A 27,016-nucleotide genomic window follows, 5' to 3' on the forward strand; every position below is an offset into this window, starting at 1 on the left:
TTGCTAAGGAAAACTGAAAACTCTTTATTACACTAGAAAAGTAAACAATGTAACACATTGCATATTAGCTTAATTTGAAACTGAAATTTTAAAAACACTTGGAAAATTGCTGGAGTAAACTATTTCATTATACTAGCTAATAAACATTTCCAAAGATTTTACTAAACTAGGGTAAAAATATCTCCAACAGATTAGTTTTACAAGCATCTTCAAGAATCATATTAAACAACAGAATATGTGTGTGCTGTGGAAAAGAAATGTTAATAAATTATTAGCATGAACATAAATGTGCTTTTCCAAGTCAGAAAGCCAGGAATTTCAGAAATAAGCATTCAGTTTTTTTTCCCCCCCTTCTTTTTGAATGAAGTAGAAAGGAATAGCTTTATTGCTTTGCCAAGCAAAGGCGCCATAGTAGGCTAATGACTTCAAAACGGTGTGTCTCAAACAAGGGTAGAGAGGAGTTTTATAGTAATGGCTCAAAGTGGGTGTGGTCAGCTCATGAACTCTTCTTTGATTGGCTGGTGGTGAGGTAAGTGGCAGTCAGCATCATAAACCTTCTGGCTCCAACTGCTCTGGGTTCCACATGCTGGTGGGCAGCAGGCTTAGTGTCTCCCACTTGGTGGGGGTTTCAGTCTCTGGAGCCTGGACTTACTAACGCTCAGGTTCTTTGTGTCTCAGCACAGAAGGAATTCAGCAAGAAGCAAAGTGACGGGCAAGAAGTAGACTTCTTAATATAGGACACTTGTGAGGGACATAAGTTGGTAGGCAAGAGGGCTCTGCCTCAGTGTTTTATGAAGTCTGACTCCATTAAAAATTTTTTTCTGGGATTACGGGATCTTAGATTCCTGACCACGAACTGAACCTGTGAGCTTGGCAGTGAAAGTACTAAGTCCTAACAACTGAACCGCCAAGGAATTCCCAACTCCTTTTTTTTTTGCTATTTGATTACTGAAACCTTTTAATGCTCAGGAAAAACCTCTTCTTTTTCAGCCTATCTGGACAAACTTTTTTCTTTAAAGCCTGAGGGTGCCTTCCTTTGAGACAAACTGGAAGTTCAAACTGTAAGCTTCACCCAGTAATTAAATTTTTCCTCTCAGGTAAATTGCTCTCCCTTCAATTCTTAAGACTAATATCTTATTAAACACAGATGCAGGGACTTCCTTGCCAGTCCAGTAGCTAAGATTCTGTGTGCCTACTCTAGGCGGCACTGGCTTGATTCCTGGCCAGGGAACTGAGATCATGCATGCCACATGGTATGGCCAAAACAAAACACATAGATGCAAATAACACTTATTCCCATGCAATGGAGAAAACAACCAACTTGTTCTGGGCACTGTTCCTACCACATAATCCATCCCTAGTAACCTGTCCCTCTCCTCTCATGAATAGTCAAGCCCTTTAATGTCCTTACTGCTTTGCTCACAGTCACCTAGTAGAGGATTCTGTCCACTGTGATCAATCCATGGACCATGAACATAACAAGCACAATAAGCAACAGCAATTTTACACTATTCTTTAGAGCCCCTTCCTGATGCTAACTGACACACTACTGATTTTGGTAATTCAGGGTCCTTGTTTTTGCAGGGAACATGGATTGTGAATGAACCACACCTAATGAAGCTGCCTCCTTTCACCTTACTGACTCCTTCCCAGAGACCATCATCAAAGGCCTATAATGAAGGTGTAAGATCAACAGTCTTCAAAATTAAGGTTGAAAGGCATAAATAGTAATGTGGTCTTCAAGAAAGCTCAATAGAACATTTACACAGATACTTGGCCATTTACACATATGTTCTTCTGTATGTCATATACATGTCATTTCCTAAGTTTTAACATTCTGTGACTTCTAATGACTCTGAAGTGCATAACAATCTCATATTACTCTTGGGAGAACTAAAGCCTTAACTTATTCCTATTACGGATTCTCTGATATGTAGGCTAATTTAAGAATTGTGTGAAAAATTCACCAAATTCATTACATTTGTAAGGATTATCCCCAATAGCATGAGCTTTGTGATGAAACCTCAGGATGCATCATTTCATCAAATTCTTTCCACATTTAGTAAATTGCTATAGTTTCTAACCTGTATGAATTCTATCATTACATCAAAGTGGAGCTACTTGACAAAAACTTTTTACAACACTTATTACATGTGAAACATTGCTTTCCAGACTAAATTCTCTGTTTCAGAGGTTTCATCTTCAGGTACAAGCCTTGGCACACATATTAGTTTGTGTGGTTTCTCTCAAAAGACATATATGAGAAGTCTGGTGAATTGTGCAGTTAGGATAAAGCTTCTGCTCATATGTCTGTAGGGTTTCTCTTCAATGGACTCTCCATTGTTGCCTCATGCTTGAACTCAAGGTAAAGATTTTGCCACACTTGTTGCATTTAAGGGACTCCAGTATCTTCCCCATCTTATCTTTGGATAAAATCCTTGCCACACATATTTGTGTGGTTTCTCTCTAGGATAAATATTCTAATATAAGTCATGAGTGAGCACTAATTTGGAACTTTGCCCTATTCATTACATATGTAATGTTCTATCCAGCACAGATTATTTGATGATGGGTAGAATGTGAGCCCCAAGTAAAGGTTTTGCCCATTCCTGGCATTTGTGAGGTAATAATCTCCAGAAAGAAATCTTTGGTGAATGAATTCCTTGTCTAAGGGCTGGTCAACTAAACATACTTATCTGATTTCTCTCTCCAAGATGATATTTTCAATAAAGTCTAAGATGGCAACATCAGATAAATTAAAACACATCCTTAATGTTCATCATCAATGTGGATTACCTGATGGAAAGGTAGGTTTCAAAGTACACTGATGGATTTCTGAAACTCATCATAATATTTGTCAGGTTTCTCTCCAACATGAAACTTCAGTTCATGTTAAGGTTGGAGACTTTGTGGACTGGAGACTTTGAGACATTCAACATATTTCTAGAGTTTCGGCCTAGTACAGATTATGTAATGGCAAGGTTTTGCCACTCTTATGATGTGCAAATTTCAATCCACTATGAATTTCCCAAGAATATACAGTGTAAATTTTGAATGAATGAAGACAGTCCCACATATATCACGTTAAATGATTTCCCCATTGTATTTATTACCTGGTGTGGAGCGATAGTTGAGATCTAATGAAAGGTTTTCAACAGTCTTTGTTTTTGAAAGGTTTCCCTTTTGTATGAACACTCTGATGCTTTGCCAGGTATGCCTTTCGACTAAAGCAGCTGCCACACTCATTACATTTGTAAGGTTTAACTCCAGTATGAATTCTCTGATGAATTGCAAGACTTGAATTTCGATTGAAGACTTTGCCACACTCGTTACATTTGTAAGGTTTCTCGCCAGTATGAGTCCTTCGGTGCCTTGCAAGATATGAATTAAAACTGAAGACTCTGCCACATATATCACATTTACATAATTTCTGTCCTGTATGGATTATTTGATGTCTCTTGAAGTTCGAGCTGTGATTAAAGATTTTGCCACAGTCTTTACACTTGTAAGGTTTTTCCCCAGTATGAATTCTCCGATGAACTGCAAGGTATGAATTTTGACCAAAAACTTTCCCACAGACATCACATTTATATGGTTTATCTCCTGAATGGATGATTTGATGTTGTTTGAGGTGTGAGCCAAAATAAAAGGTTTTGCTGCACTCATTACATTTGTAATGTTTCTCTCCAGTATGAATGACTTGATGACTGACGAGGGTTGATCTACTACTGAACATCTTACCACACTCGTTACATTGGTAAGGTTTCTCTCCAGTATGAATTCTCTGATGGCTTGCAAGGTTTCCTTTCTGACTAAAAGCTCTGCCACATTCATTACACTTGTAAGGTTTCTCTCCAGTGTGAAGTCTCTGATGACTTGCAAGGTTGGCCTTGTGATGAAAGACCTTGCCACACTCATTACATTTATAAGGTTTCTCTCCAGTATGAATTCTGCGATGTTTTGCAAGGTATGAATTCTGACTAAACACCTTGCCACATTCATTACATTTGTATGGTTTCTCTCCAGTATGTATTCTCTGATGAACTGTAAGGTATGAACTTTGAGTAAACACTTTTTCACATATATCACATTTATGTAAGTTCTCTTTTGTATGGATTATCTTATGTCCAGTGAGGTGCAAGCCATGGTAAAGGGTTTTGCCACACTTGTTATACTTGTAAGATTTCTCTGAAGTATGAATTGTTTGATGAATAGCAAGGTCTGAATGTCGACTAAAGACTTTGCGACACACATCACAATTAAACATGTTCTCTTCTGTATGGATAAACTGATGCTGGGTAAGGTTCAAGCCCTGATGAAAGGTTTCGCCACTCTGATTACATTTGTAAGGGCATTCCATGTGTGTACTCTGGTCTTGTGTTAGTATTGAAGGATGCATAAAATCATTCCCATATGAATTAGAAATGTTGGTTTGGACAAGGAGAGAAATTCCTTGAAGTAGTGAAAATGAAGCACTAATACTGATACTCTTGTCAGCTTGATTAAATTCATCAATCTTCTCTTCACTTTTGTAAACATGCAGGTCATCCCAAAAGCTTAATGCAAGCCTGTTTTCAATAGGCTTGATTCCTGCAATACTTCTACCGTGTTCCTCTCTCTCATCGGTGAGATTTTTGTCATGTGTTATAGGCTTTACTTTGTAATTTCTTGCCTCATCTCTTGGCTGAGACTCAAAGTCATATATATTTTCCTGGATTTCCCTGAGGTAAAAATCTTTGATTTTATTCCTTTCATGTCTTCCCAATATCACTGTTTGGAATTCTTCTCCTCTGTCAGTTTTTTCATTTAGTTGTAATTTCTCGATCACAAGTATATGAGAGATATCTACAAGATACAAAAAACTGTAAGTATCTCACTTATTATAACTCATAAATAAATATTTCACGTTAAACATGATATTTGGTGATATTACACCAAACTAGTACTTACACAAAAAGGAGTTATGAAAATTACCATGATATAAAAACCTTTCAAACACAAATGGAATGATTCTTTACTAAAGGTAAACTGATCTGTGATAATATTACTTAATTTTAGGGCACCTAAATTTCAAACAGTTTGGCCACTTGATGGGAAGAGCCAACTCATTGGAAAAGACCCTGATGCTGGGTAAGACTGAAGGGAAAAGGAGAAAACGGTGGCAGAGGATGAGATGGTTAGCTAGCATCACTGACTCAATGGACATGAATTTGAGCAAACTCCAGAAACAGTGAAGGACAAGGAAGCCTGGTGTGCTGCATTCCCAGGGTCGCACAGAGACAGAACCGACTTAGCAACTCAACAACAACAAATTTTAAAACAACCTATAACAAGAACACTCACATTGGAAAAACTTTTGTTACCAATCCAAGAAAGTGTAATTTTCAACCATGACACCAAAGCACATACCAATTAGCAGTAAACATACCTACTGGTGGCTCAAAACTGAGGGGAAAAGAATATTATACATATATTGGGCATACTTGTTTAATACAAATGAATGCTAAAAACCAGACAAAATCTACTGTAACAGTAAATAATCCAAAACTAACTTATTCAATGAATAATTTCAATGAGTGATAGTTTCAACTTGGGAAACAAAGAATAGAGAAAATGGTGCATATGATAAAAAAGGTTTTTTAAAAACAAAATGTTCTTCTAAGTACCTCCTGTAAAACTATGTACCCATGAAGCAGCATAAAACATTCAGAAAGGCCACCTTCTGTAAATCAAAATTAAAGATTAGTAAATGAAATATTCTCCATTTATATTGACAGCCATTAAATAGAGCAATTCCCTAATTCTTCAGTGCCCTAAAATATCCAGTTCTTTGGCTCCAAAATGTATATAATATAGAGTGAGCAATTTGTGAATTTACTTTAACTAGGTTGATACACCATATTGCTGAGAACAAATTGAAAAAAAAAAGCATACAATTTATAATGCAAAAAAGGGATAGCATAATAAACATGCTAGACTATTCATGCATCTTTTTACACAAAAGACATTTTGACTTAATATAAAAACTGCACTATTTCTGGGAATTTAAGAGTGTCCAGTGGTTAGAACTCAGTACTTTCATTGCCATGGACCAAAGTTACATTCCTTGAAGGAAGATCCCACAAGCAGCATGGTGGGGCCAAAAAACAAACACAAAAACCTAAAGACAAAAAAAATACTATTTCTTTTTAAAGGCTTGAGGATAATTACCACAATTTTTCAAGTAAGGAGAGTGGAATCACAGATTTATGTACATGACCCCAACTGACACAGAAAGTAGTGAGAACCATGATGAGAACTGTAACCTAGAGACTGAGACAATATATTCTTAAACATGACCCTCACCCAAGCAGTATATTACAAAATACTGCAACAAATACCAGGAGCTTAGAAGAAAACTTCAAGGGAGCTGCAAGCAGTGGACTGTGTAACTACTAAGGGGATTCAGCCACCCCTCCTGGAAATGGTTTCTGAGTTGTCACAGCTGCACACAATGATTTAGGTTGGGTCATGAGAAAGTTGATCAATATACAGAGGTGTTATTTTTACAGTGTGAGTAATGTGGAAGGTGGAGGGGTGGGTGAAAGAGTGCAATGGAAATTGGGAAGTTCAGGAGAATAACTTAAACATTCTAGGAAATAACAACCTTTTCATCCACTCCAAGGGACCATATAAAGGTCAGAACTGAGAAAGGGACTGATTGGAGCTCAGGGTATATGCATATGTAGGAGCACATCTGTGTGGTTATAACTGTGTGAGGACAATTAAAATATTGACCTTAAAAGAACTGGCTTAGCAATAGTATACTACTGGTCCATTTTTAACTAGGGGAATTATAGTATGAGTATGGGAAAGAACCACATGAGATTTAAACACTGCAGAAGGAAATTAACTTTCAATCTACTATACTATTTGCTATGCAAACCGAATATTCTAATGACTGTATTTCCATGCATATGTTCAATAAACACATACAAAATATTTCAGAAGACTGTGCAATAATGATCTTAGCAGAAAGCAGAAGTGAAAACCAGGAGAAGACTATCAGAAGATGAATCAGTTCATTCTGTGCACACAAAAACAGGGCAAAGTAAAGGAGGGAGATCGTGATTTTGGAATGAAGATCTCTTGGCTAGGCGAGAACACCTTGTATGGGGAAAAAAAGACAGCAGAAAGTGTTTGCCGAAGCCTGAGCAATTTCAGGATATGATCACAATAGTTAAGTAAGTAAAGAAAAAAAAGTGTTACTAAAATATTAATTACATAACATACTTTGGTTATATAAAATATTTACATCAACATCCCTTGTTATTAAACATGACAGCAGTTCTTTTAGCTAGCCCGTCTAAATACTGGAAGTCATATCATCAAATTTCTTAACACAAACTCTGCAAAGAAAAACAAAACCATGAGGGAGTGATGTCAGCAGGACAGTAAACCATAGGCACCCATTACCCATGAGGGAACCAAGTTAAAAACAATAAAAGAAAAGCAATTGGGGAAAATTCAACAAACCAATCAAGAAGAGGCAGCACCCAAGCAAATGCTTGTCCTAAAACACTAGACGGAAAAACATAGGAAAGTTCATGACAATTTCCTGGCCTTCAACTTCCCTCCTCCTTCTTACACTGCATTGAGAGTTAACTGGCACAAGTCTCCCCATTTCCAGAGGTTCCCTCAGGCAGAAATGCTAAAAACATGATAGAAACACTCAGTAAACACTAGAAATAGAAAAAAGTGACCTAAACACAATAAAGGACATGTAATAAAAGCCCACAGCTAACATCATAATCAATGGGGAAAGACTTAAACCTTTTCCTCTAAGACCAGGAATGTAACAAAGATGTTTGCACTACTTCTAAAAGAAAAACTACGGAAATTCCTACCAAGAACATGGAGATAGAAGAAAAACACATATAACCAATCCCAACAGCAAATGAAGCAAATCCATCTCTTCTGAAAAATGAAATGTTCGAATACGTAAAACACCCTAGGAAATTATTGTAGTGCAGTGGTTAGAACTCCACACTTCCACTGTCAGGGGACCAGGTTCAATCCCTGTTGGGAGAACAAGGATCCCACAAGTCACATGGTAAGGCAAAAAACACACACACACACACACACCTTGAATAGTTGGCAAAAAAAAAAAGAAATAATGAACTCAGAAAAACAACAATATACAAAACCAACAAACAAAAGTCAATACTGTTTCTATATATTAACAATAAAAAAATCATGAAGGAAATTCAGAAAACTCCATTTAAAATATTATTAAAAAACTAAAGTACTTGGCAAAACTTTACAGAAGAAAGCAAAGATATATGCTCTGTGAACTAAAAACAGCTGAAAAATAACCCAAAGGACACAAATGCAGACATCTCAAGTTTATGGACTAGAAGTAAACATGGTCAGGGTGTAAATACTACTACTCTAAGTGATCAACAGTCCAAGGCCATACCACCCTGAACAACCCCGATCTCCTCTAAGTAATCAACAGATTTAACCCAATCCCTAATAAAACCCCGATAGTGTGTCTTAAATAGATAAATCCATCATTAAGATTCAAATGCAACCTCAAAAGACACTGAAGGACTTTCCTGGTGGTCCAGTGGCTAAGACTCCATACTCCCAATGCAAGAGACCTGGGTTCCATCCCTGGTCTGGGAACTAGATCCCACATGCTGCGACTAACACTTGGTGCAGCCAAATAACATTTTTTTTTTTTAAAGAGACACTCAACAAAAAAACCGAGGTTAAAAAGAACAAAGTTGGAGGTTTCACAATTACTTTTAAAAGTCTCAGAAACCTACACTAATCCAAGCAGTGTGGTATTAGCACAAAGACCAGTGGCATACAACAGTGGCATGAGAAATAAATTCTTGTGTATGTGGTCCAAGGGGATCCCCATGTTCAACAAGAGGATGTGGACCACCCAATGGGGGAAGGACAGGCTATTAAACAAAAAATGAACTACGTTTCCTATTGAAAATATCATTCCACTTCATAAGTTCTCTAATTTAGATGTTTTAAACTTAGCTGTTGATGTAAAAGAATAATGGCACACAGGTGACCAAAAGATGGCATCAGTAACAGTTTACAAAACAGCTTCACAAACGAGAATGGGAACTTGGACAGCGTTATCCTGAAGAGAAATCCCTATACTGCTTGCTGAGAATGTACGGGGATGGTTATTGCACATGTGAACATCACTGTCACGATGCCATTGAGACAGGCTTTTGTGACATTGCTCAAAACCACAAAAACACCCAGAAAGATTTATCAGCCAGGCTCTGGGGATATTTCTTATTTCGTATCATAGAATATGCAGACCATATCAATATAGCATGAAGTGGTTATTTTCTATATAGCGGAAAAAGATTACAATATATGACGAATAGTTCAGTTCAGTCGCTCAGTCATGTCTGATTCTTCACGACCCCATGAACCTCAGCACACCAGGCCTCCCTGTCCATCACCAACTCCCAGAGTCCACCCAAACAAACCCATGTCCACTGAGTCGGTGATGCCACCCAACCATCCCATCCTCTGTCGTCCCCTTCTCCTCCTGCCCTCAATCTTTCCCAGCATCAGGGTCTTTTCCAGTGAGTCAGCTCTTCACATCAGGTGGCCAAAGTATTGGAGTTTCAGCTTCAATATCAGTCCTTCCAATCAACACCCAGGACTGATCTCTTTTAGGATGGACTGGTTGGATCTTCTTGCAGTCCAAGGGACTCTCAAGAGTCTTTCCAAACACCACAGTTCAAAAGCATCAATTCTTCCGCGCTCAGCTTTCTTTATAGTCCAACTCTCACATCCATACATGACCACTGGAAAAACCATAGCCTTGACTAAACAGACCTTTGTTGACAAAGTAATGTCTCTGCTTTTTTTTCCCAAATAATCTGTCAACCAGTAAACTCACCCCATAGATAAGTTACACAGAAGAAAAATTTCCTCTGAGAGTTCAGATAAGTAGTAAATGTTTAAAAAAAAAAAAAGAAGAAGTAAATGTTTGTACTTCCCATAGAATTCTCTGATGAGGGGAAAGTCTGCACACACTATCAATAATGAAGCTTCCTCTAGGCCCTTCCAAGATATGACCTGTTATACCCTCAAAGGCATGTACCTCACTCTACAGACCAGGAGTCTTTTTTGCTTCGTTACAAGGGTAAAATATTCAGATAAGAAACAAATACCTCCACATAAGAGGAAAGACACATGACTTGCTGTGGCTTTGCCAGAATCCTAGTCCCTTGCTCAACTGAGGACTGATGGGAATACAGAGAGGAACAGAAAAATATTTCCAAAATTTACAGGCTGTTATCTCCTTCTGAATACGAAGGGAACAGTATAATGCACAGAAACATACCTCTTTTCCTAAGACTTCTAAATCAAAAGCACATAGGTAGGAAACAGGAAAAGGCGTGTCTTAAAAGTTTTCCATTGAACTTTATCACTACAAAAGCTCTGGAACAATTCCTGATGTATCATGAAGTGGGCAGATCGTCAGAGGAAAAGGTAGATTTAAACTCCTGAGGCTGCGTCCTGAAGCTCTTCATGTCTGAATCAACAGGGATTTCAGATCAGTCAAGTAAAACCGGGGCTCCCAAGAGGCACGCAGTGGGAAATGCAGAGATACCCCAGGGCAGATCCCAACTTCAAAGGGAAGTGATCCTCACCCAAGGAGACTAGGTTCCTGAGGGTCTCCACCATCACGTCCCTGTACAAGGCCCTCTGAGCAGCATCTAGGCATTCCCACTCCTCCTGAGTGAACTCTATGGCCACATCCTTGAAGGTCAGCTGTGCCTGAAACGAAAACACATTTCACCAAGGGGCCATGAGGAGAGCTCTTATTTTCACACAAAAGGAGAAGAGGAGAGAGGGCTAAGGATGAACTCAGTTGAAGTAATATTCTGACAGATCCATGGAAAACTATTTGGAGGAAATTATGGGCCTTTAACTTTAATTCCTTATGCTTTTTCCCAGAGATTATGATAACCTCTAACCAATGTGGAGGATGATTGATGTCCAATGTGGAGGTAAATCAATGTCCATTTTTGTGGACACTACATGAAATATATGTAAATAAGATTTAATAATGAGTAGTTTCTCCAGAACTGTTAGAGTATGTGTTTGTTACACACTGCTATTCAATATCTAGATGAGCTACACTATGAGTGATGGCATCAGAAATGACAGAGTCAACAGTGCTTTAAAAAAAAGGTCAAAATCTTAAACCATGATTACAGTGACTAAGGGTGTTCGAATACTTCAAAGATGCTAAACAATACTCTAAATGCTTTATGGCTATGAACTTTTTTTTAATCAACATCATAGCTCAGTAGAAAAAGAAGTATGCCATCCTACAGAGACAAAAGTGTCAGAGACATTTGGAGAAACTCTACTTAGTTCAAGAAACTAAGTAATCATACAGCAAGAATCTAAATTAAGGAGAATGAGGTCTTGAACTCAAGGTAAAGAAGCAAAAACTCAAGTAAGAGAAGAGCATTAGAAAAAAAAATAAAGAAGAGCACTAGAAGCACACTGATAGAGGGTTCCCTGAGAAAACTTGAAATAAGGTCAAAGCGAACAACACGGAAGGCAATAAAAGATCGTTACAGATGTGGGTGCACAAACACATACATATAACATGTTAGTAATCTTACTGTTATCTGAACCTTGAACAGGAGAGTGTAGGAAAAAATGCAAGGCCACAGAATATATTTATGATATAATTTCAGCTACAAAAAAATGCAGTACATAGTTTTAAAATTATGATGTCTTATCAAAACCGTGGACTTGCAGATCCATGAACTAACTTATGGACGCACGTGTATTACAAATGCAGAAATAACTGAAATGAGAGATGTTGTCTAGGGACATTTTTTTTTTCAAGTGCAAATAATTTGAGAGATCATTCTAGAAATATCCAGCAGCATCATTCCAAAAAGGAACATTCCAGAAAGTTCCAGTGAGGAAGAGAAAGTTGCAGCCATGGGCAACTGGAGCTCCATGTGAATGGACATGCTCTGAGAGTCTGTGAAACAACCTCGGAACTGCCCCCACAGAGGGGTGAGGGAGCTTGGGTGTTTACTTACTTACTCCCACCCAGCCCTCATTTTTCTTTTTTTGGCCTCAAGGCATGGCATGAAGGATCTTAGCTCCCCCAACCAGGGATGAAACTCTTGCCCCCCCTGCAGAAGTGCAGAGTCTTAACCACTGGACCATCAGGGAAGCCCCCATCCCTCATTTTTGGGGGTTGTTCCTGGCCCAAACAGGAGAGTTCAGTGTTTGCAGTCAGTTGCCATCAAGCATGTACTGGAATGGTAAGACCCAAATGAACAAGGAGGGACAGGACACCCTTATGTATTCCCTAACTAGTCTGAAATTCCTTAAGAGAAAGGAGTGAGTTCACAGAATTCACTATTCTACTCCCAACAGTCTGTGCAGGATTCGGTATGCAATAAGTAAACAATAAGGATAGAGAGGATAAATCAATCAACATAAAGAAAATTTGAGACAACCGTTAAGGAGACTTCCAGGAGGTTGGGAATAAATATACACACTTGCTGCTATATATAAAATAGAGGGAATTACCTGGCCATCCCCTCTGGACATATTTTTGCATGATTTTTTTATCATCAGTTTTATATATGTGAATTTCAGCATTTTTTGGAACAACGAAAGAGTTACCTGTGCTAAATGGTACCAACAGGAAAAAAGCAGGAAACGTTAACTACAGCTTCTACGGAATACCTATATATAAATACAATTTAAAAACACAGTATTTATTTCTGTAAACACTTGACTCCTAAAACATTGACTCAAACTTAGAAAAGTTACGGAAAAAATACATTGTAATTAAGAAAGAATATTTCTCTAAATATCATGATCAGAAGGAAACACTTGATGAATTTGTACTGAATTGACAGTGGAGTTAAGGGGGCTGGCCAGGGGTCCTGCCTTTCACCTCAGTACAGCATGCCTGAGCAGGGACCAACAGAGGAAGTAACGAGAGGAAAACAGAGTGGGAGCAAGACACACAGCATGTCAGAGCTGGAACTGTGAACATTCACAAATCTAAATCAAAAAGTAGAAGGATGGAAAAAGATATCAGGAATTACTGCACAATATCAGACAAAATAACCTCAGGAAAAAAACTAACACAAGACACAAAATACATCGTGAAATGAGAAAAGGGTAAATTTGCCAAGAAGCTATAATAATTATAAATATGTACACATCTAACATCAACCCAGGAGGACCTGATGAAGGGGTTTATAACAGGGATTCAAATGTGGAGTCTCTGATAAAACTAGGGTGTGAGGAGGGCTTGTGTTCCCTAAATCTTGTCTCCCCCAGGTTGGAAGGTGTTCAAAATGCTACTGGGGAAGAGTGGATGACAACTACTAATAAATCCAGAACAAACAAAACAGCTGGGACAAAACAGAAATGATGCTCAGTTGTGGATGTGTCTAATGGTGAAAGTATGTCCGAGGCTAATAAGGAACAATACTGCATGGGAACCTGGAATGTTAGGTCCATGAATCAAGGTAAATTGGACATGGTCAAGCAGGAGATGGCAAAGTGAACTAAAATGGACAGGAACAGGTGAATTTAAATCAGATGACCATTATATCTACTATCGTGGGCAAGAATCCCTTAGAAGAAATGGAGCAGCCTACATAGCCAACAGAAGAATCTGAAACGCAGTGCTTGGGTGCAATCTCAAAAAGGACAGAATGATCTCTGTTCACTTCCAACACAAACCATTCAATATCACAGTAATCCAAGTCTATGCCCCAACCACTAATGCTGAAGAAGCTGAAGTAAAAGGGTCTCATGAAGACCTACAAGGCATCCTAGAACCAAAAAAAGATGTCCTTTCCTCACAGAGGACTAGAATGCAAAAAGTAGGAAGTCAAGAGATACCTGGAGTACCAGGCAAGTTTGGCCTTGGAGTACAAAATGAAGCAGGGCAAAGGCTAACAAAGAGTTTTGTCAAGAGAATGCACTGGTCATAGCAAACACTCGCTTCCAACAAGACAAGAGACAACTCTACACGTGGACATCACCAGATGGACGATTCTGAAATCAGACTGATTATATTCTTTGCAGCCAAAGATGGAGAAGCTCTATACAGTCAGCAAAAACAAGACAGTGAGCTGACTGTCACTCAGATCAAGAGCTACTTATTGCAAAATTCAGACTTAAATCGAAGAAAGTAGGGAAAACCACTAGCCATTCAGGTATGACCTAAAGCAAATCCCTTAATGATTATATAATGGAGGTGATGAATAGATTCAATGGATCAGATCTGGTAAATAAGAGTGCCTGAAGAACTATGGACAGAGGTTTGTAACACTGTTTAGGAAGCAGTGACCAAAAACATCCCAAAGAAACAGAAATGCAAGAAGGCAAAGTGGTTGTCTGAGGAGGCCTTACAAAGAGCTCAGAAAAGAAGAGAACTAAAAAGCAAAGGAGAAAGGGGAAGATATATCCAACTGAATGCAGAGTTCCAGAGAACAGCAAGCAGAGATATGAAAGCCTTCTTAAGTGAACAATGCAAAGAAATAGAGGAAAAGAAGAGAATGGAAAAGACTAGAGATTTCTTCAAGAAAATTGGAGATAGAATATTTCATGTAAGGATGAACACAATAAAAGGATAGAAATGGCAATGACTAAGAGAAACAGAAGAGATTAAGGTGGCAAGCATACACAAAAGAACTATACAAAAAAGGTCTTCACAACCTGGATAACCACGATGGTGTGGTCAGTCACCTAGAGCCAGACATTCTTGAATGTGAAGTCAAGTGGGCTTCAGAAAGCATCACTACAAACAAAGCTAGTGGAAGTGATAGAATTCCAGCTGAGTTATTTCAAACCCTAAAAGATGATGCTGTGAAAGTGTTGCATTCAATATGCCAGCAAATTTGGAACACTCGGCAGTGGCCAAAGGACCGGAAAAGGTCAGCTTTCATTCCAATCCCAAAGGACAGTGCCAAAGAATGTACAAACTACTGTACAACTGCACTCGTTTCACATGCTAATAAGGTAATGCTCAAATGTGCTCCATAATAAGAGAAGCCACCGCCTTGTGAAGCCTGAGCACTGCAACTAAAGAACAGGCTCTGCACCACCCGAACTAGAGAAAGCCTGGTTGCAGCAACAAAAACACAGTGCGGACAAGGAAACCCAGCACAGTCCAAAATAAATAAGTAACAAAATAAAATTTTTGAAAAAATTTAGAAAAGTTGCAGCATAAAATATCAGCACATGAAAATCAACTGCATTTCTATCTACACACAATGAACCATTTAGACAGAAAATGAGAGAACAATCCTATAGAAAACTTAGGAAAAAGATCAGACAAGTAGGTGTAAGACCTCTACACTGAAAAGTACTAAACTTTAAAACAAAAGTCCCTGGAGATACATATAAATAGAAACACACCCTGGAGTGGGAACTTTATGCTTTTAAAATGACCAAATTAGGGTGGGAGGGAGGCTCCCAAGGGAGGGGATATATGGCTGATTCACATTCTTGTATGGCAGAAGCCAACATAACATTGCAAAGCAACTATCCTCCAATTAAAAATAAATTTTAAAAAATGTACGGGACTTCCCTGATGGTCCATTGGCTAAGACCCCATGTTCCCAATGCAGGTGGTCCAGGTTCCATCCCTGATCAAGGAACTAGATCCCACACGCTGCAACGAAGAGTTCGCATGTTGCAACTAAAGAACCTGAATGCTGCAACAAAAACTGAAGATCCTGCAATGCCGAAACTAAGACCCAGTGCAGCCAAATAAATAAATATTTAAAAATGCAAATAATAATACATAATTTAAAAAATTCCTTCATTTGCAACCCAGCAAGACCTGGTATACCCCTATAATTTTTCAATGGAAATTAAGAGGCAGTTGAGCTGATTAAGAACAGATAACATTTTCTTTCCTTAGAAATAGCAAACTACAAAAATCAAGCCAGTAAGATTTCATTGTAAAATTTTCTTAAAAAAAAAAGACCCAAAGAGAGACTTCCCTGGTGGTCCAGTGGTTAGGACTCCAGGCTTCCACTGCAGGAGGCACAGTATACAGATTTAAGGAATTCCTATGCCATTTTTTGCAGTTAAAGGAAAAAAAAATCATTCCTAAATTCATAGGGAATCTCAAGAACCAGCAAACAGCTAAAATATTCTTGAAAAAGAGGATGAATGTACAAGTGTCAGGCAGGATACTGTGGAGCCAGGGAAGAATAGAGAATCCAAAAAGGACATTTGGAGGACAGGCTGAGAATATGACTTTACCTGAGAAAGAGGCATTCCTGACTCCTGTTCTGTTTCCTCCTCTTCCTCTTAGCAGGACACACAAAAAGGGAGAAAACAAAATATTAAACTAACTGGTAAAACTAGGATTTGTCTGTTAATATAAAAGATCATTGACAACTTTACCAAGTACCCACCAAAAAGGTCTAAAATTATTTATTACATACCAAAGAGCTTTTCCAGTACAAAGGGAAAAGAGGACAAAGCAAGCAGGCCGCCAAGAAACCTGAAACACATTTTCAAAAGAATGAATTTTTATCATCTAATATTTGTGGTGTCAATGTTTTAAAAATTTCACAATGCATTATATTACTATTTAAAGAATGATTTGATTATAGAAAAGCACCAAAGCTTATTAACAAAAGTTAATGATCATTTCCAGGGAAGCAGAAACTGAATAAACTAAAATTTTTTCCAAGCTACAAAAAGAATTATATGTAAAGGTATAAGAAAGAAAAGTAGGCCCATCACAAAAAGGAGCATTCTCAATGTTCTTTTTTTTTTAATTGACTTTTTATTTATTCTTTGGCCACACTGGGTCTTCGTTGCTGTGATCAGGCTTTCTCTAGTTGTGGTGTGAGGGCTTCTCATCATGGTGGCTTCTCTTGTTTCAGCACACGGGCTTAGTTGCCCCAAGGTATGTGGGATCTTCCCGGACCAGGGATTGAACCTGTGTCCCCTGCCTTGGCAGGCAGATCTTTTACCACTGGACCACCAGGAAAGTCCTCAATGTTCCTTTTAAAAGGCACCATGCAGTGACAGATTCAATCATTTCTTGCCCCACTTGTCGTCTCCTACTCCTGTGCCCCATGTCAAGCAAAGGGAAGGGGGTGACTCACCACTGAGTGAATCAAATCACTGGGTGCGTTAGAGGTAAAGAACCTGCCTGCCAATGCTGAAGACATAAGAGATGCAGGTTCCATCCCTGGGTCGGAAGACCCCCTGGAGGAGGGCCTGGCAACTCACTCTGGTATTCTTGAGAATCCCATGGACAGAGGAGCCTGGCGGGCTACAGTCCATGGAGTTGCGAAGGGTTGGACACAACTGAAGTGACTTAGCAGCAGCAGCCCCCTGGCTAAACAGGGCTTGCAAATACAAGTTATCCTCTGATATGAAGAATTACAGAATGCACAAGACACAAGTTCTGCAATTCTCATCCTCATCTGTACAATTAGAGACATTTTATTACATTCTAAAATAAGAAATCATATATCACAACTTATCCACAACCAAACAACTCACCATCCATCTGCATCCAGTTCCCACTACCCACCTGCTCTACTGTTTCCATTTTAGTCGGTTAATCTCTTTTCTTCCCTTCTGCTCTCCAGCTCTTCCTGTTTCTTCCCTCACACCTGTCCTGCCCACTCTGTAAACTGTTCCCCTCGAGATGCTTGGTCTCTGCATCCTTTCTGATGGTCCTCCATCTGTGTTTCTGCCTCTTTCTTGCCCCTCCCTGCTCCCTCTCTGCCCTCCAGTTACACCCCTTCTCTCCCTCTTCCACTCCCCTTTTCCCCCTTCTCTGACACCCCAGGTGGTCATGCATCCTTCCTGCTCTCATTTCCTCTTGTGGTCACACTTGATCCTCCTTCTCTCCCAGCGCCATGCAGCTCTGCAGCCCAAGTGTCCAGCTCTTTCATCCTCTCACCCCACTCTATGTGAAGTGCCTCTCCTTTGGTGGCCCTGCCCTACCGCTGATCCAAGGCCCTTCTATGTTACTCTCTGTCAGTTACAAACTGGCACTTGCCATCTACCCACATGCCAGTAGTCATGTTTGGATGTGAGAGCTGGACCATTAAGAAGATTGACCACCGAAGAACTGATGCTTTTGTACTGTGGTCTTGGAGATGGCTCTTGAGAGTCCCTTGGACTGCCAGGAGATCACACCAGTCAATCCTAAAGGAAGTCAACCAAGAATATTCACTGGAAGGACAGATGCTGAAGCTGAAGTTCCAATACTTTGGCCACCTGATGGCAAGAGCCAACTCATCAGCAAAGACCCTGATGCAGCAGAAAATGAGAAGGTTGCATACCGTCACCGACTCAATGAGTTTGAGCAAACTTCGGGAGATAGTGGAGGACAGAAGAGCCTGGTATGCTGCAGTCCTGGGGGCCACATAGAATCAAACAGAACTTAGCAACTAAACAATAATAATCTACCTGTCTACCTCTACAAGGGTTATTTCATGTGCTGCTGCAGCTGCTGACCTTCAATACCTCCTGAAAGGAGTTCACAGTGGAGAGCAGAAATGAGGCATCTGTGATTGGGGGAGAAACTGGCAGATCAGGTCTTCAGATAGATATTTTCAGGAGCCAATTTTATGAGCCCAATTCTTGTATCTCCCCATATCTAGAAAAGCACTAAAGTCCTCCATGGTGATGACTGTTCCTTGTGATTAGCAAAGCTTCACAAAAGTAGTAGAAAACTTCTGGAAAAAAATATGTGCTTGATTGCATGTAATCCCCCTTCACCAAACTCTATATACTGACCTTTCCCCCTGCCTCTTTGCAGCAGCTTCTCAGAGCTATGTGAAGTGCTGTTTCCTGGACTGCAGTCCTCATTTTGCCCCAAACAAAACTTTACTTGCAAACCTCATATTGTGCATTTTTTTAAACTTGACATCTCCCATCCCCGGAGATCCAACTTTGTAAAAAATCTACATCTTTATTCACCTGCTGTTTTCAATGCTTAATCTTTCATTTCACCCGGTTTACAAGTCCCTCAGCCACAGTCTCTATCCCTATGGATTCTCCTTCATCCTCTTCTCATTCTCAGTTTTTCTCTCAGTTGCTCATTATCTGCTTCTCCTGAGCTCTCTGACCCACGTATTTACAGGGCTGAGTAAGACATCTGCCTACAGGAAAAAAAAAGAAAACACTTTTTCCATCATGTGGAATTTGGAACAGAAGACCACTGTGTTTCACAAGGCTAGCTCAGGTCACCTCCCATTACAAGGGGAGGCTTGCTGGGCAGAAGGACTGGCCTCAGGAGATGGGAGGACCGAGGTTATGGCAGGGAGGAGGGGGTCTTAGGAGAGGGGCGGGCTGTCTTGAATCCCAGAGTTAGGAACGGGAGTGAGGGGACAAACTAGGTGATTAAATAGTTAATCCAACTAGGGGATTGTCAGTAGAATAACAGACTTGTCAGACTCCTGCAAGTTAATGATTACTCAAGAAAGCAGGCTTGCTTAGCAACAAAGCTATTCAACAGATGCTCAAGAGGACCCTGAAACAACCCCGCTCAGTGAGCTCAGTAAATTACCACACGCTCTGTGCACCCATAAAAAGCACTAATTTGTGAAGCTAGCTTGACCAGGTAGGAAAAACAACAAAAAACTCCCCTGCCCAACCTGTTGGTGGGACTGGTGCAGGAAGGCTGACACCTACTCAAGAAAGACGAGGAAAGTCTTCTCCCCAGCTCACCCCCAACGCCACTTTCCCTCTGATGATAAATCTGTAGCCCAGCAAGTTCTCTGGGCTTTGCATACTCTCGGCTGCCCACTTGTAAGACTCGCAAACTTCCTATTCTAATAAATCACTTATCTATCACTTTGCCTCTCACTGATTTGATTTTTTTTTTTTTGCACTGAGACTGAAAGGACTGTGGTGTGGAAGCTCGGCGGCGACCCCTTCCACCGCCACCAACGACACAAAAGAGCTTCACCAGGTCCCGCCAGGAGGACGGGGCCTCTCCCTGGGCGGGAAGGCCAGCGCTGCCCTCCAGGGCTCCAGAAAGCGGGCTGGGAGGAGAGGGGCGCGAATCCGCCTGGCAAAAGAGGGCTTAACTGGGGAGCGGAGGGACTAACGGGTTTTTCAGCCAGAAAATGTAGCGAAAGGCGGCGTCTACGTTGACTGAAGGCAGAAGAGCCGAGGTACCGACCTCCGGATGAATCTAAACCCCAAACACCCGACCTGCACGAGGACTTCTGGATTTACCTGGGGGTGGAAGGGCCAGGTGCTGAGATGTCAGGTATCTAGTCACTCCAAAGCTCCCGAGGTTTGAGTGACGGAGGAGGCGCAGCAGGAATTTACACAGAAAGCTGACGCTTAACCCGCGGCGGTTCAACGTTCATTCTGCGCTCCGCGCTTCCCGTTCCGTAACCAACTGCGCACGCGCGGACTTGGACGCAGAGCCTCCGGGGGCGCCGGGCGGGGCGTCGGCCTCAGGGCGGGTGCGGGCCGCGTGTGAACTCAGACCTGGGAGGACAGGCGGGACCCGGCGCCTCTCAGGATCCCCTAACGTGCTGTTACCTTACTGTCTTGAACAATTTGGGAGTAAAAGCGTACAGCCGTGTGGGCTACCTTGGTGGGAAGCTAATCTGTTTCCTCCTAACAAGTGGAGAATGCTTACGGGAAAACCTGCTTTTGCAAGCAGGTTGCTCGCACTCTGTGGTCTCGAGGAGCAAACACTTCGGTGGTTGGGAAAGTGCGACTAAGAGTGGTTGCTGTGCCAGTGAAGTTGCTCAGTCGTGTCCGACTCCTTGCGGCAATTACAATTCACTTGAGCAATTGGGACGACAGAGGATGAGATGGTTGGACGGCATCACCTACTCAATGGACGTGAGTTTGAGTAAACTCCCGGAGTTGGTGATGGACAGGGAGGCCTGGTGTGCTGCAGTCCAGGGATCACAAAGAGTCGGGCACAACTGAGCGACTGAACTGAACTGAACAGTTTAGGGAAACAAGAACTTGACATGCCCTTCTGTATTACCAAACTAGAATGAGTGATGAAAGTCTCCCACTGAAGAATGGGCCATTTCACACCGACATCTTACAGAATACCTTTCCCTTTCTATAATCCTCATTCTGGTAGGACAACTAACTCAACGCCTTGGTTCCAGAGCCTCAGGGACATAACCTAGCATCTGAGACTGGAGCACCATGGCATGTAGTAATTTCTGTCACTAATCACTGCAATACATTTAAAAAATGCAATATTTAAAAAAAATTCTTATAAATTGCATTCTTCTTTTTGCTCAAGTGTTTTACTTGCCTTTTAAAATCACATCCGCTCCCACCTCCAGTTTGAGATATACCTGACTTACATGACTGTGAGTTTAATTTGCACAGCACGATATTCTTACAGAGACTGAAATAATTATCACAGTAAGTTTAATAAGCATTCCTCATCGCATGTTATACTCAGGATAAATAACAAACTGCAGACATGTTCTCTCCCTCACATCTTTTCACCTTTTCTCTGTTCTTTAGGTGGAAATGGGACATTGCAGAAATTAATTTTTCTTATTAAAACTATGATGGCCATTTAACTAGTAGCTAATATTAGGGAAAATATGAGACATACATTTTGCTGAAAATCAGACAAAATCTAAAAATGAAAAGGGTTTTACTTGAAACCTTCACCATCCTTGGTCACTCAGCAGTCATACTGCTACAAGGACAGTAAAGACTAAGTGTTCATAGATTTAGAAGGGGCAGAGGATGCATCAAATCACACAGCTCACCCTCCAGACTTCCTCTTACCATATCTATCATTATTCACTTCTTGTATCTAAAATTCTGTCATTCGGCATAAAATTTCAGTCTACCCAAGGCCATTCTTGAAGTAGAAGACAGGGTTCAGTCACTCATTCATGTCTGACTTTTTGTAACCCCATGGACTGCAGCACACCAGGCTTCCCTGACCATCACCAACTCCCGGAGCTTGCTCAAGCTCATGTCCATTGAGTCAAGTGATGCCATCCAACCATCCCATCCTCTGTGGTCCCCTTTTCATTTTGCCTTCCATCTTTCCAGCACCAGGGTCTTTTCCAATGATAGTTCTTTGCATCAGGTGGCTAAAATATTGGAGTTTCAGTTTCAGCATCAATCCTTCCAATGAATATTCAGGACTGATTTCCTTAGGATTGACTGGTTTGATGTTGCAGTCCAAGGGACTCTCAAGAGTCTTCTCCAACACCACAGTTCAAAAGCACCAATTCTTCTGCACTCAGCCTTCTTTATGGTGCAACTCTCACATCCACACACGACTACTGGAAAAACCTTAGTTCTGACTAGATGAACCTTTGTCCGTAAAGTAATGTCTATGCTTTTTAATATGTTATCTAGGTTTGTCACAGCTTTTCTTCCAAGAAGCTAGAGCCATTTAATTTCATGGCTGCAGTCACCATCTGCAGTGATTTTACAGCCCAAGCAAATAAAGACAGGGTTACATGAAGCAAATAAAAGCTTTGAAAGCTTCCATTTAAACTTGAAACATGCCTCTCCACTCATACCAAATTGGCCCAAGAACTCAAAAAGACAAGCTTGCATGAAATGGGCAAAAAAAGTGCAAATCCTCTCAAGTGAAAGGGAGGGTTGCCTTAGTCTAGTGACCAAACTTGATATCAAAGGGCAGACACACATGATCTCACAGAAGGTTGATACATGGCTGTACATAATATTTCTATATATATGAATAACTGCAGCATCTATCAGAAGTGACTTTTCCCTTCATTTACACTAAATAAAATTACTGATATTAGATAAAATAGGGAATATCATTATAGACCATGCAGACATGAAAAGGACAGAAAGGAACTCTTACAAAAACTCTACAAGATTATAAGATGAAATGTACTAATTCCATGAAACCCATAACCTACAACAAATCACCAATATTAAACATTATTTGAATAACTGCCATGAACTGCAATGCAAATTTATAATTTCAAAATGCCCACCACCTAAGAAAGAAACTCAAAAGCAGAGATAGTGACTGTGAGAGCTTAATTAAACTCCTCCATCATGCTCTGCATAGACCCTGCCTGGACTTTCTACACGTTCCCTCCAGATGTACCTTGTAGCTCCTCAAGATTCTGTGTAATAAACGTCTCCATTTCACTCTCCCTTGCAGTCTTTGGCAGGACTGTTGCCTAACATTCAACACTCAAGGGCTCTACTTTACAAAAGGTAATTTAACAAAGTTGCAACAATGGCATCTTACAATTCTATCAAATTCAAAAAGAATTACCTGCAATTCTATGTGATTTATTTTCAAGAAAAGAAACAGAGGAAGCACCTGTCAACTCAATTTATGAGGCCAGAATTACTAGGAAACAAAACTAGACAAATAGAAAAAGAGAAAGTAAATAATTAAATCACCCATGAAGATTCAAAAATCCATCATAAAATATTAGTAACAGAAATGTAACATAAAGATTTCATATTAAAGATAACATAAATCAAGGAATTCCCTGGTGGTCCAGGGTTAGCACTCATTGCTTTTACTTGTGGGGCCCAGGTTCAATCCCTGGTCAAGGAGCTAAGATCCTGCAAGCTATGCAGCTCACCAAAAATGATAATATAAATAAAAATCAAGATCACTTAGCAAAGATAAATACATTATTCTTGGTTGTGAACAAATTCTATGTGGAGGATATTCGGTGTCCCACAAAAAAGACTTCCTGTCACCCTTTTGCCATCTCAGTTCTTTCACTGAATTAAACCCCCAAACTAATTGTTTTTATGTTTATACTGCATCTACTTTGTACCCGTCATTGCCTTTTGAGCATCATTGCATCCTAAGAGTCCCAAAACAACCCAGTAACCCCCTGCTATAAAACAGAACACACACATCTGTCACGAAAAAAAAAATTCTGCTAAAGAAATGATTGAAAGTATTATTACAGCATAAAAGCAAACAACAAAACATATTAGGTAATAGCCTAATTTGAAACTGAAATTTAACAGCATTTGGAAAATCGAGTAAATTGTTTCATTATATTATCTAGTCAACATTTCCAAAAATTAATTAAAACTAGAGTAAAAATATCCCCAGAAGTTTATTTAAATAGTATCTTACAAGTATTTTCCAGAACCATATTGAACGTGTGCTGTGGAAAACAAATGTAATAAATTATTAGCAAGACAAAAAGTGTGATTTTCCAAGCCAATTAAGTCAGGAGGTTCAGGAGTAAGCAAATCGATGTTTTGCTTTTTTTTTTCCCCAAAGTAGAGAAGTTTAGCTTTATTGCTTTGCCAAGCAAAGGGGCCACAGTGGGCTAATGCCTTCAATAGTGTGTCTTTCAAACAAGAAGGGGTGGGAGGAGTTTTATAATAATGGCTCAAAGTGGGTGTGGTCAACTCGTGGACACTTCTTTGGCTGGTGCTGAGGTAAACGGAAGTCAGCATTATTAACCTTCTGGCTCCAACTGCTATGGGTTCTATATGCTGGTTGGGCAGCAGGCTTAGTGTCTCCCACCTGGTGGGGGTTTCAGTACCTGGAGCCTGGACTTACTGAGGCTCAGGTTCTTTGTGTCTCAGCGCAAAAGGAATTCAGCAAAGTGACAGACACGCAAGGAAGGAATAGACTTACTAATATAGGATACTTGTGAGGCACACTAGTTGGCAGGTGAGAGGGGTCTGCTTCAGTGAAGTTTTATGAAGTCTAATCCCATTAAAAAATTTTTTTTTTGGCTTATGGGCTCTTAGTTTCTTAACCATGGGTTGAACCTGTCAGCTTGGCAGTGCGAGTACTGAGTCCCAACCACTGGACTGCCCAGGAATTTCCCCTAATTTCATTTTTGATGTTTGACTATTGATACTTTTTAATGTTCAGGAAGAACTTTTTCAGCCTATCGGAACAAACTAATTAAAGGAAAAAAAAAGCCTGAGTGCTCCTTTGAGACAAACTGGAAGTTCAAACTGTAAGCTTGCCCTCCATGAAGGTTCATCACAGTAATTAAATTTTCCTCTCATCTTAACTGCTCTCCCTACAATTCCCAAGATTAAGACTCATGTCTCATTGAATACAGAGGCAGGGACTTCCCTGGCAGTCCAGGGGTTAAGACTCTGTGCTTCCAATGTAGTGGGCACAGGTTTGATCCCTGGTTAACTAAGATCACATATGCCACATGGTACAGCAAAAAAAAATAATAAAAACAACACACAGATGTAAACAACACCTATTCCCATGCAATGGAGAAAGTAACCAACGTTTTCTGGGCACTGTTCCTACCACATAATCCGTCCCTAGTAACCGGTCCCTCTCCTCTCATGAATAGTCCAATCCCTTAATGTCCTTACTGCTCCACTCATGGTCACCTAGCAGAGTATTATGTTCTGTAACTCACTGTGATCTATCCATGGATTCTAAACATAACAAGCACGATGGGCAACAGCAATTTTACACTATTCTCTGCCCCTCCCTGATGCTAATTAATACACTACTGAATTTGGTTAATTCGGGGTCCTTGTTTTACCAGGGAACATGGATGTGAATCAACCAAATCTAATGAAGTCAGCTCCTTCATTGACTCATTACTGACTCCTTCCCAGAGACCATCATCAAAGACCTGTAATGAAGATTAAAGTCAACAGACTTCAAACTTCAGGTTGAATGGCATAAATTGTAATGTGGCCTCTTCAAGAAAACACAATTAATAGAATATTTACAGAGTGAAGACAATTGCCAACTTACACGTTTTCATGTCATATACAAATCATTCCGTAAGTTTTAACTTATTGTGACTTGTAATGATTCTGAAGAACATAATGATCTCCCATTAATCTTAAGAGAACTGCAGACTTATTCCTTTTATGGATTGGCTGACACACAGGCTAATTTAAGAATTGTGCAAAAACTTTACCTACTTCGTTACATTTGTAAGGATCATCCCCAATATGAGGCATTTTGTGATGAAACCTCAGGAAGCATTGTTTCATCAAATTCTTTCCACATTTAGTAAATCTCTTTAGTTTCTGACCTGTATGAATTGAACCATTACACCGAAGTTGGAGATACCTGATGAAAACTTTTATAACATTATATTTGAAACACTGTTCTCCAGATTAAATCTATTTCAGTGATTTTATCTTCAGGTACAAGCCTTAGCACACATACTAGTTTGTGTGGTTTCTTTCAAAGGTATGTACTGAGAAGTCTGGTGAATTGTGCAGCCTGGATAAAACCTCCGCTTGTAACTCGGTAGGGTTTCTCTTAAATGGACTCTCCCGTTGCCTCATACTTGAACTCAAGGTAAAGATTTTGCCGCACTTGTTACATTTGTAAGGGATAATTCCAGTAACTCCCCCATCTTATGATCTTTGGGTAAAATCCTTGCCACACATATTATATTCGTGTGGTTTCTCCCCAGGATAAATATTCCAATATCGAGTGATGAGTGAGCATTAATTTGGAACCTGGCCCCATTCATTACATATGTAATGTTCTGTCCAGCACAGATTATTTGATGACTGGTAGAATGTGAGGCCCAAGTAAAGGTTTTGCCCATTCCTAGCATTTGTGAGGTAATAATCTCCAGAAAGAAATCTCTGGTGAATGAATTCTTTGTCTAAAGGGCTGGTCAGACTAAACATACTTACCTGATTTCTCTCCAGAATATTTTCAATGAAGCCTAAGATAGCAACACTTGCTAAAAACACTTCCTTAAAGTTTGTCATCAATGTGGGTTATCTGACGGTAAGGTAGGCTTCACAATACAATGACAAATTTATCAGTCATTATATTTGTCAGGTTTCTCTCCAACATGACACATCGATTTACCTTAAGGTTTGAATTTTGACTCAAAATTCATTGAGCCTCTAGCTCAATCCATTCCTAGAGCTTCTGTCCAGTTCGAGTAGGTGAAATCACCCCTGAATATTCATTGGAAGGACTGATGTTGAAGCTGAAGCTCCAGTACCCTGGCAACCTGATGCGAAAAGTTGACTGATTAGAAAAGCCCAT

General features: G+C 40.0%; 1 protein-coding gene across 4 annotated transcripts; it reads right to left on the minus strand.

Moving 5' to 3' along the window:
• Positions 1-26,991, minus strand: LOC113876075 (zinc finger protein 347-like). 4 transcript variants are annotated; one of them, XR_003506413.1, is made up of 6 exons: positions 20,263-20,902; positions 16,494-16,552; positions 16,309-16,355; positions 10,680-10,806; positions 10,370-10,561; positions 1-4,845 (listed from the first exon to the last, which is right to left on the minus strand). XR_003506413.1 is itself a non-coding variant. In XM_027514901.1 (6 exons), exons 4-6 carry the CDS (start codon positions 16,321-16,323, stop codon positions 3,152-3,154), a joined length of 1,836 nt encoding a protein of 611 aa, XP_027370702.1. In that variant the 5' UTR covers positions 16,324-16,353; positions 16,494-16,552; positions 19,000-19,181; positions 20,263-20,865; the 3' UTR covers positions 1-3,151. The 4 variants fall into 4 exon arrangements, 3 of the variants coding, with proteins under 3 accessions (XP_027370702.1, XP_027370700.1, XP_027370701.1); XM_027514901.1 differs by lacking the exon at positions 10,370-10,561 and adding an exon at positions 19,000-19,181 and having other exon boundaries at positions 16,309-16,353; positions 20,263-20,865; XM_027514899.1 differs by lacking the exons at positions 10,370-10,561; positions 20,263-20,902 and adding an exon at positions 26,653-26,991.
• Positions 26,992-27,016: the final 25 nt, after the last annotated feature.

Source organism: Bos indicus x Bos taurus, chromosome 18 (genome assembly GCF_003369695.1).
Source record: "Bos indicus x Bos taurus breed Angus x Brahman F1 hybrid chromosome 18, Bos_hybrid_MaternalHap_v2.0, whole genome shotgun sequence".
Lineage (NCBI taxonomy): Eukaryota > Metazoa > Chordata > Mammalia > Artiodactyla > Bovidae > Bos > Bos indicus x Bos taurus.